The 10,354-nt window shown below is 37.4% G+C and overlaps 1 protein-coding gene across 1 annotated transcript; it reads left to right on the forward strand.

Annotated features, from left to right (window-relative positions):
- Positions 1-1,596: 1,596 nt before the first annotated feature.
- Positions 1,597-9,676, forward strand: XB5844514.L (provisional ortholog of cysteinyl leukotriene receptor 2 L homeolog). Its single transcript, XM_018263796.2, has 2 exons — positions 1,597-1,697; positions 6,770-9,676. Exon 2 carries the CDS (start codon positions 6,770-6,772, stop codon positions 7,775-7,777), a length of 1,008 nt encoding a protein of 335 aa, XP_018119285.1. The 5' UTR covers positions 1,597-1,697; the 3' UTR covers positions 7,778-9,676.
- Positions 9,677-10,354: the final 678 nt, after the last annotated feature.

The raw sequence follows: 10,354 nt of genomic DNA on the forward strand, positions 1-10,354 counted from the left end.
ATATATCAGAGAACCTAATAAGATATATTTTGAGACCAATTGTTCCACTAAACCTCAAATTCCTCGTACCTCTTCGCTACCTCCAATGTCAGTAGTTCTGCCCTAGGAAGAAATGATGTGTGAGTATAATACATAATTCCTTTATAGTTACCTGTCTCTTTAAAGGAGAACTAAACCCTAAATTTAAAAAAACACTACCCTACATAGACCCCCCCTCCCTCCAGCCTAAGCATTACCTGGGGCAAATGCTCCTAACGTTTTACTTACCCCTCGGTGCAGATTCAGGCACCTGAGATCACCGGCGCCATTTACAGCCGCTTTGGTAATCTTTGGAATGAGACCGGTGCTTCGGCAATTTTCGCGAGTTATGGTGCATGCGCAATTGCCGCGAAACTTGCTCCAAAAAAATGGCTCCATATGTGTATGCGCTGACACGCCGGTCTCACTGAATCTGTACCGAGGGATAAGTAAAACGTTAGGAGCATTTGTCCGGGGTAAGACTTGGGTAATATCCTGTGCATCCCCAGTGTTTCTTAACCAATGTGGGTGTGGTTGGGCAGCAAGCTGCCCCTAAAATCCTGCTGCCCTAGGCCCAGGCCTTGGAGGCCTCCCCACAAATCTGGGCCCAGACACCTCCCATTTTCCAAAAAGAGTTATACTTTAGCAATATGCCTCTGCTGCCTATTCCTAATTGAATCCCTCCCTTCTTAGTCCTTTACTCTAATCTTTACTCCTTTCACCTCTATTGTACTATCTCCCTGTCTTATACCATTTACTCTACTCCCTATTCTCTTCTTGCCCTACATTAATCATTCTCTATTACTCCCTTTATTTACAAACAAGTAGATGTTTCTCTCCCTAGGCCACATCCTGGTTTAAATAAATGTCCTGCATAGAGGCTGGCCAAATACCACATTCTCGCCCTACATTTTTGAAAATTTGCACAGTGTTTACATGAGAAATATTGCAATCTGAGACCTGTAGAGACCAATTCACATTAATGGGGACATCAATGAATTACTTCCTCAACTTAATCGTGTTGATATTTGATATTGACTTGATATTTTTACAATTAAAGTCTATAGAAAAACGACCTGATCTCAAAAAAAAATGTCTTGGATATTTCAATGGCATTTAACAAAAAAAATAAAGAATACAACATTTTGTTAAATTTGCCCTTTGACATTTGATTTGGGATAATCCTCTTCAGATTAATTAGTATCTAACCTAATTTTCAATTTAAACATGTTGGCTTTCATGTTTGCCCTCATTGTGTTGCTGAAATGATCAATAATGCCACATTTCATAGATAAATACTTTGTGAATTTAGACATTATCAAAAGCATAACAATTGAATTTGCTGTTAAACACTCTGCAAACCCTCTCTCAGAAAACAACACTTGCAACAGTTCACTCGGTTCAAGTTTAGAGCAGTACATTTTCTCTTATGCTGTAAATTATGAAGTTGTTATTTTTTTTAATAAAGTGTTATAAGTCTGGGTATGTGGAAGGAGCTTCACACAGAGTTTTCTCAAATACAAAAAGGGAAGTTACAAAAATAGCGCATGTAAGCGAAAAAACAGAAAACATTTTCAGGACAGTGCCAATAGTTGTCATTTATCATCTGCATCTCAGCGCACTGCCAACATCTACTACTTCTCTCTTACGAAAGTGAACAACAGTCTCAGCTAAAAAAGGTCAGATTTCCTTGGATAGTTAAATATTACATTATTCTGTTTCTGCATTGGAGGATATCTGGACACTAATAAGCCATTTTAGGCATAAAACTGGCATCAGATTTAAAATAAAATGGTTTTCGGATCAAAGCATTTTAAAAGATATCAAGCTTCAAATTTTTTTTAATCCAGTTTAGTTTTATTATACCTTCTGTGGTGTTATTGTCAGGTTTCAGAACTGTTTCCTACCACAAGGTGGCACCAATCAAGTAAGTGTTTCCAAGGTTTACAGATACAATATTGCTTACATTGAAATCCATGCAATATTACCATCTGAGTGAAATGCTTTGGGAATTGGACTCTAATAAAATCTAAATCTTTAGCATGTGTTTGTAATATTATGAATATTTGTGCATAGGCTCAGCTAGAAACTCGTAACCCTCCTGTGGTGGTACTGAATGAAAGCACATGCTGTGACATTTAGAAAAACATGTTGCTTGTGCATTTTAAGATATTATTTGAACACAAATGGCAGTACAGGTATAGAACCTGTTATCCAGAATGCTCAGGACCTGGGGCTTTCTGGATAACAGATCTTTCCATAATTTGAATCTTCATGCCTTAAGTCTACTAGAAAATCATGTAAAAATTATAGAAACCCAATAGGCTTTTTGGTTTTGCTTCCAATAAGGATTAATTATATCTTAGTTGGGATCAAGTACAAGCTACTGTTTTATTATTACAGAGAAAAAGGAAATCATTTTTAAAAATGTGGATTATTTGGATAAAATGGAGTCTATGGGAGAGGGCCTTTCTGTAATTCAGAGCTTTCTGGATAATGGGTTTCCGGATAACGGATCCCGTACCTGTAGTAGTAGAAGGGTCGGTTTAATATATTTGCCACTAAGAAGCAGTCATATTTGTATCTGGGGGAGGTTTTTGGAATTTTTAAAGATATGGGACCTGTTATCCAGAATGCTCAGGACCTTGTGTTTTCCAGGTAAGGGATATTTTTGTAGCTTTAAAAATAATTAAAACATTAATTATACCAAATATGATTGTTCTGCCTCCAATAAAGATTAATTTTACCATTGTTGTGATCCAGTACAAGATACTGTTTAATTAATACAGAGAAAAAGGAGATCATTACAATGGAGTCTATGGGAAATGGCCTTTCTGTAATTCAGAGCTTTTTGGATAACAGGTTTCTGGATGAAGGATCCCATAACAGTATATTTTCCACCACAATACTGATGTAGTTCTTGTCTTCTCAGCTGATATTAAGGTTGTCCCATTCCCATGAACTTCTGACTTTTGTATTATTGTGGGAAAGCAACTCCAGTCCTATAGTTAATATATAGTTAATGGTGGGCCCACTGTACTTGTCAAAGGGGAGGGGGGGTGTTAACTATTCAGTTCCATGGAAATGAAAGGTTTCTCAAGGCAGCTCAAGGTGACTATGGAATATCCCATGGAAGAGAAAGACAGCTCTATGTGCTATATGCATAAAAGTAATAGAATGATTTTTAAAGGTGAAATATATCATTTGAGCTTGCTAATACAGGTATGGGATTTCTTATCCAGAATGCTTATTTGTGCCACTAGCAATGCAACGTTTCAGGCTATTCCAGCCCTTTATCAAGGCTTGATAAAGGGCTGGAATAGCCAGAAACATCGCTTTGCTAGTGGCACGAATATACAATTGAATCACATATCAGAGTGCTGCTGGATTTATTTTCATACTGTGGATATATTCCTTGGCAGAGAGGAACACAGCTGTGCACCCGACGCTTCAAAAGGTGATATAGTGTAAGTGTGGCACCACTATTGACTTGATTATACTGAATGCTTGGGACCTGGGGTTTCCAGGTAACAGATCATTCCGTAAATTAGATCTTCATAACTTAAGTCTACTAGAAAATCATGCAAACATTACATAAACCCAATAGGCTGGTATTGCTTCTAATAAGGATTAATTATATCTTAGTTTTATTATTAGAAAGACAAAGTAAATCATTATGAAATATGTGGATTATAACAGATCCTATACCTGTATTATATATTTCAACTTACTTTAATTTTTCATGTTGGGCAATGAAGAATCTGTCGTGATGCTGGTTCGAACGGACAGAGCAAGCAAGGAAAGGGTTAAACGGTGTGTAAGGCATAGCACTTCTTCTTTCCGTTTTCTCAGGTCGCATATGTGCTGCACAATAACATAAACAGAACAGCATTCTATATATGGGTAATTTATACCCTGTTGAATTCAAGAAGACTGTCGTAGCAGAGAAACACATATGGCAGCTCCAGTTATATATCTTAATGCGAAAAGCAGGAGAAAGGTCATCATATTTTTTTATGTTAGTTCTCCTTTAAGTCATTTTCTTGGATAAACGTGAATAGAAAATTCAGTGCAGAACACTAAATCCAGTCATTATCTTGGCCACAAAGTCTTTTTAAGAACAAGGGTGGTTCTTGGCTTGTTGTGAGTAAAAGTACACATCATGTGACGTGACTTATGAATTAAACTCAGAACGAATTAAGGATTTCGTGTTTGCATTAGAGAGCAAGGCCATCCCATCTCGGCATAGAATTAGGAGACAAGTTAATTTGTTCAATGTCGAATGAGCTTATTTGAGCTTAATGGGGTGGTTTGCCTTTAAGTTAACTAGTATGTTAGAGAATTGCTAATTCTGAGCAACTTTTAAATTGGTCTTCATTTTTCATTGTTATCATTTTTGAATTATTTGCCTTCTGCTTCTGACTCTTTCCAGCTTTCAAATGGGGGTCACTGACCCCATCTAAAAAACAAATACTCTGTAAGACTACATGTTTATTCTTATTGCTGCTCCTTATCACTCGTCTTTCTATTCAGACCCTTTCCTATTTACAGTATATTCCATTCTCTTATTAAAAAGCAATGCCTTGTTGCTAAGGTAGGACCCTAGCAACAGGAGAGCTGCTGAATAAAAAGCTAAATCATCCAAAAACTACAAATAATAAACAACTAAAACCAATAGCAAAAAATTGTCTCTCCACATCATACTAAAAGTTAACTCAAAGGCGAACTACCCCTTTAATATGAGCTTCCAACTACACAGTTATACAGTGATTCCTGTTATAGATGGTTGTGTTATTATTTCAGACTTGGACTTGTCATCCACTATTGCCCTTTTGCTAATGCCAAACTGCACATGTATTATCAGAGCATAGAGAGAACAGGTTCATTTTAATCAAAATAAATTAGAGATGTAGCTGGGCACTGATCCGTGACAATTCAACTGGTGCATGAGAGAATGTGTTGGCAGGGCGGGTGTCACACCATGGAGATTTCACACAATTAGCTGAACAAAGAGGAAATATTCAGATGTGTATAATTGTACAATAAATCTATATTGCAGTTAAAGCAGCCAACACAATTTAGATCTCAGCAACTGCTTCCAACCCAAGTTTTAGTATGTGTCTGATTTTTCCACTCCCCTCCTGCAGAGAGGTTTCTTTTGTATATGCAATAGAGAAAGCAAATACTGTACCTTTTTTTAAGGAGCTGTTTCTATATAAGGTGCTTTATCCCAAGGGTCATGTTATACAGGGCAGGTTATGGAATATTGTCATAAAACAAATACCATGAATTGAAGTTATGGTAAATTCAGTTAAGTATTGCCTCAAAATGGGTGTCTGTATTTTCAGGAAAATTTAGCCTACGCAGCAGTTGGCGCCTTATTAGAAAATGGGATTTTGTTATTGACCATGGATTTCAGGTGTTCCCTAGTTTTTAAAAGGAAAGGGAACCCAAGGTTCAGCATTTTTGGACCTCACTTGCTAGAGGAGGTGGATGGTGCTAAAGAGCCTGATGCCTCAGTTGCAGAAGAGGGATACAGGGTTGGACTGTGCTGGCAGAACACTGGAAAAAATCCTGGGTGCTGCACCCTTACCTCCACCTGATCTCAGGCACATCAAGATAAAATAAAGTATGAATGGGAGGGTGGAGGCAAGGCTTGTGCAGGGGGCCCAGAAGCAGAGGGGGTTTGCAGATGGGGCAGCTGGCGGCCGGCAGCTATGTAGGGCCCTGAACCCCCAAGACTGACGATAGAGGGATAACTCACACAATGTGTGAGAGTCAGACAGAGGGTAGTTAGCAGTGCAGCTGTAAGCTCCACAGAGGAGATCAGATCTCTTGCATTAAATGCTAAAGTAGGGATTCAAGTGTATAGGTGCAGGCATATAGATCCCAAGAGTAGAAACACTGTTAGCGCCTTGTATTGTGGAGACTTACCACTGTTTGTAAGTTATACCATTGGCTGTAATATCCTGCCACTACTATGTCATCAGGCAATTAATAGCTATATTAAATACTGAGAAGTGAATGTAGTGTGTGTGTCATCTTAAAGTAAGATCTAAGAATGTGTTGTGAAGTTCCAGCCTTTAAATAGTTAACTGTGTTTAAAGAACACTTGAAACCCAAGTTATTGTGTGAAAAATCAGTATGGAAACCCTTCCTTCAGTCACAAAGAGAGGGGCCCCCTGAAAAAGAGAAAGAGAGTCAGCAACTTTTAAAATAGCATTGACTTGGCCCACGTTGCTGGTAATTGCACAATTGTGTGAATGCATGTGGAATTCGTCTGACTGGAGAGGCACTTTCTGTATGTTGCATAGGAGTATGTATAGATGTAAGTACTGTACCTCTTCTGTTGTAGTTTTGTTCATAATCTGTATGATTAGTATATGCACCCTTTTATTGTATAGTGCTGCTCAGTATGCTGGGGCTTTAGAATCATAATAATAAAAGTTCATAAGCTTATGAATAGCATCAATGCATTTCCAATTGTGCATTCAGACTAATGTTCTGTGCTTGCATTTGTAACTGAGCCTAAGTGACTGCTAATACTGTAAAGGGGTCTATACCATTGACATTATGAAGGAGCAGTGGTGGAGAACAGATGGCTCACTACAAAATGTGTTTTGGGGGGTTCTAACCACTGAATAACAATTTGAAAAAATGGGATTTCTATTTAGCTGTGCTTTACAAAAGTGTTACAGAAACAGAAGTCCGTTAAAATAATGAAATGGCTTTGTTTTCCCTTTTTTTTCAGATGGCTGACGTTCAACCACCCTCAGGCAATGAAAGCCTTCAATGCAAACCAGATGAAAGTTACAAATATCACGTTTACACTGCTGTCTACTCAGTTGTATTTATTTTTGGGCTGATTTTTAATATAGCCGCTTTGTATGTGTTCTGTTTTGTCTGCAAGAAGAAGGGGAACGCAACAATATGCCTGTTGAATCTTGCAGCTGCAGATCTCACCTTCATATGTTTCCTGCCATTAAGAATATCCTATTACAGAAATAACGCCACATGGATATTCGGAGACGCACTATGCCGTATTACCACATATTCTTTTTATTTCAGCATGTACGCCAGCATACTCCTCTTGGCCTGTCTCAGTGGCTTACGATATTCTGCTGTGGTGTTTCCAGGAAGCATAAGTGTAAAGACAACTATTAAACTCTGTACATGTGTCTGGTTATTTTCAGGAGCCAGCACCTCACCCTTTTTCCTGTCAGGAACTCAAATTCGTGAAAATGCAACGCGCTGTTTTGAGCCCTCAGGGCAGTTTTCGTGGACTCGGGTCATGTACATGAATTATTTTGCCCTGATTTGTGGATTCTCAATACCGTTCTTGGTTACTGTGATATTTAATGGGTTACTCATCAGGCATATTAAGCAAATACCCACGGAGAAAAAAAAAATTAGAAAACTAAGCATCATGATTGTCCTTGTCCTTTCAGTGTTTTCTTTCTGCTTTTTGCCATACCACATTCAAAGAACAATGCATCTCTATTACTTGGTCCATCACCCAAACATATGCAGCTTACATGCTATTCTTCAGAGAAGCGTTGTTGCGACGTTGTGTTTGGCTGTTCTAAATAGCTGCCTGGATCCACTGCTCTATGTATTTGTAGGCCATGGTTTCAAGCCTTGGCTGGAGTTAATATGCAAGTCTAAGACTAAGTTATACTTAATTCCTAGCTCAACTGATATTGGAGACCAGCAATTGATGGAAGTTCAGATGGAAGCAATGGATCTAGGGCATGAATGAAGTATTTGTAAAGATATCAGTGCAGACATCTTCTTATTTACAACGTATGGGGTAACATGTCATAAAGCAGAGCTAAAACTCAAAATTCAGCAAGTGCACCTAGCTTGAACAGCATTCAGACACGTAGAGGGTTATTTACTAAACTCCGAATAGCTGAAATCTGAAAAATTTGTGATTCTTTGTGTTATAATAGGCTTTTAAAAAAATCACAAATTTTTCGGAATTTATTAAACCCCGAGGGCTAAAAATCCCCAGTATAAAAACACGGCATCTCAAACCTGTCGAGGTTGCATAAAAGTCAATGGGAACAGTCTCATTGATTTTTGGTTTAGGTTTCGGGCAATTCCACAATGTTTTTGGAGCTTTCGGGTGAAAACTCCGGAATATTCGGAGTTTTCAGGGGAAAATTCCCGAAAAAAATCGGAGCTTTTCCCCCGCAAAGGTAATTTTCGTGAAAATGTAATAATAAATAAGCGTTAAAAACCCGAGCGGCTTAGATCGGAGTTTGTAGCAGCCAATATTGGAGATGAATTCGGACCTTGATAAATAACCCCCTCAGGGGGTTATTTATGAAACTCAGATTTATCTCATGTTTTTACTAAACCAATCGGGACCAAAGTCCCATCCACGATTTTATCTTATTGATCAATAAAATAATTCGAAAAAGTCAGGTCAGAAAAAATCTTGATAAAATCGAGCAAAAACCCAAATCAAATGAATTTTTCTTTTTTACACCCAATCGCTTATTTTTTTTGGGTTATCTTCCTAAAACTCCACATTTTTTGGATTATAGGACAAAACCCAATGCATATCACAAAAATTGAGGTTTAGTAAATAACCCCCTTAAAATCTAGGGAGCACTGGAAGCTGCAAGGCAAGGAGAACACTGTACATAGTGCCTGTCTATGGCAAGTTTAATTACAGAGCTCCCCTGCACCTGTGCGTTGCACCTTTCACCAGATTCTAAATCAGCATTTGCACCAGGGGCAATGGAAAAATCACCAGTATTTTTTTAGTAAGTTTATGCATAAAACAACCACAAATTAACTTTTGTTAGTACTATGCTGATAGTGTGTTTGTTAGAAGTAGCCATATATAGAACATTACATAGTATCTTTGCTTTCTTATACAGTATGAAGAATATGGAATGAAATTAGATTAAATAAAGCACCAAACAGTCTCCACATCTCTTCAAGTAAACCAGCTCAATCTGTGTGTTATATGATGTTATATGACTGTGAAATATGTATACATATATTTATATATAAATAAATGTATGGGACCTGTTATCCAGAATGCTTGAGGCCTGGTGTTTAATGGATCTTTCCACAATATTTTAAGTCTACTAGAAAATCACATTAAATGAAACCAATAGTCTGGGTTTCTTTCCAATAAGGATTAATTATATTTTAGCTTGGATCAAGTATGAGATACTGTATTATTATTATTATTATTATAGATAAAAAATATTCTGTCTTTGAAAATGTGGATTATTTGGATAAAACAGAGTCTTTGGGAATGCTCTATGTTCAAATATGGGATCATCAAAAACCTAGCTTCAAAATTAAGTCGTGTACTGGAAACAAATATTGTGACACCATTAAGAGTTAACTAAAAGATGCTGCGAAGCCTGCAATCTAAGTAATGTCTATTCCAATGACTAAAAGCTGTGATCTGGCTTTTGAGGGTGATACTTGTGGCCATTTGTCTGTACATATTGTTCCCGGAAATAAATGTTTCCTCTTCCAGTACATGTATGCCAAAATGCATTGAACAAGGTCTGTTCAGAATAAGATGTACAGTAATAAGAGATGTATTCAGACTGCCCAGTACAGTGTTTTGGTATGAACCCATCACCTGTGGGATATGCTTATTAAGTGAAACGTACATGTTATATTGCTAATGACAGATTTTAAAGAAAGCAGACCAGAATGCTTCAGTCACTGGAAATTGTTTTATTATGTGCACAAACTTATATAATTTCTGTCACATGACTCACTGAAACTTGGATAGGATAATACAGGATCCATTATCCCGAAACCTGTTATTCAGAAAGCTCCAAATTACAGGAAAGCCATCTCCCTTAGACTTCATTTTAATCAAATAATTAAAAGTTTTAAAAATGATTTTGTCTTTTTATGTAAAAACAGTACATTTCACTTGATCCTAACTAAGATATAATTAATCCTTATTGGAGGCAAAACCAGCCTATTAGGTTTTATTTACCGATTACATGATTTTTCAGGAGACAAAGTATGGAGATCTAATTACAGAAAAACCCCTTATGCGGAAACATTCCCAAACATTGTAGATAACAGGTCACATATCTGTAAATAAAATACACTCTGTTGAAAAATATGTGGATAATAAAAGTCACCCCAGAGTTTCATGAGCTGTATAAAAGCACTCAGCCTTCAGCCTCATGTGTTTATATGGTCACAGTACTCCTCAATGACTTATAATTAGTGATGGGCGAATAAATTTGGCAGGTTCGAATTCGCTGCGAATTTTCGTGTTTCTGTCGAGAAAATTCGCTGGCGACAAATGTGCTGAGTCAAAAAAAATTGTCAAGTGTCA

Source organism: Xenopus laevis, chromosome 5L, assembly GCF_017654675.1.
Source record: "Xenopus laevis strain J_2021 chromosome 5L, Xenopus_laevis_v10.1, whole genome shotgun sequence".
Lineage (NCBI taxonomy): Eukaryota > Metazoa > Chordata > Amphibia > Anura > Pipidae > Xenopus > Xenopus laevis.

What these genes read in the sequence shown, in the direction of transcription:
- XB5844514.L (XM_018263796.2), top strand. Translation starts at nt 6,770, where the DNA reads ATGGCTGACGTTCAACCACCCTCAGGCAATGAAAGCCTTCAATGCAAA.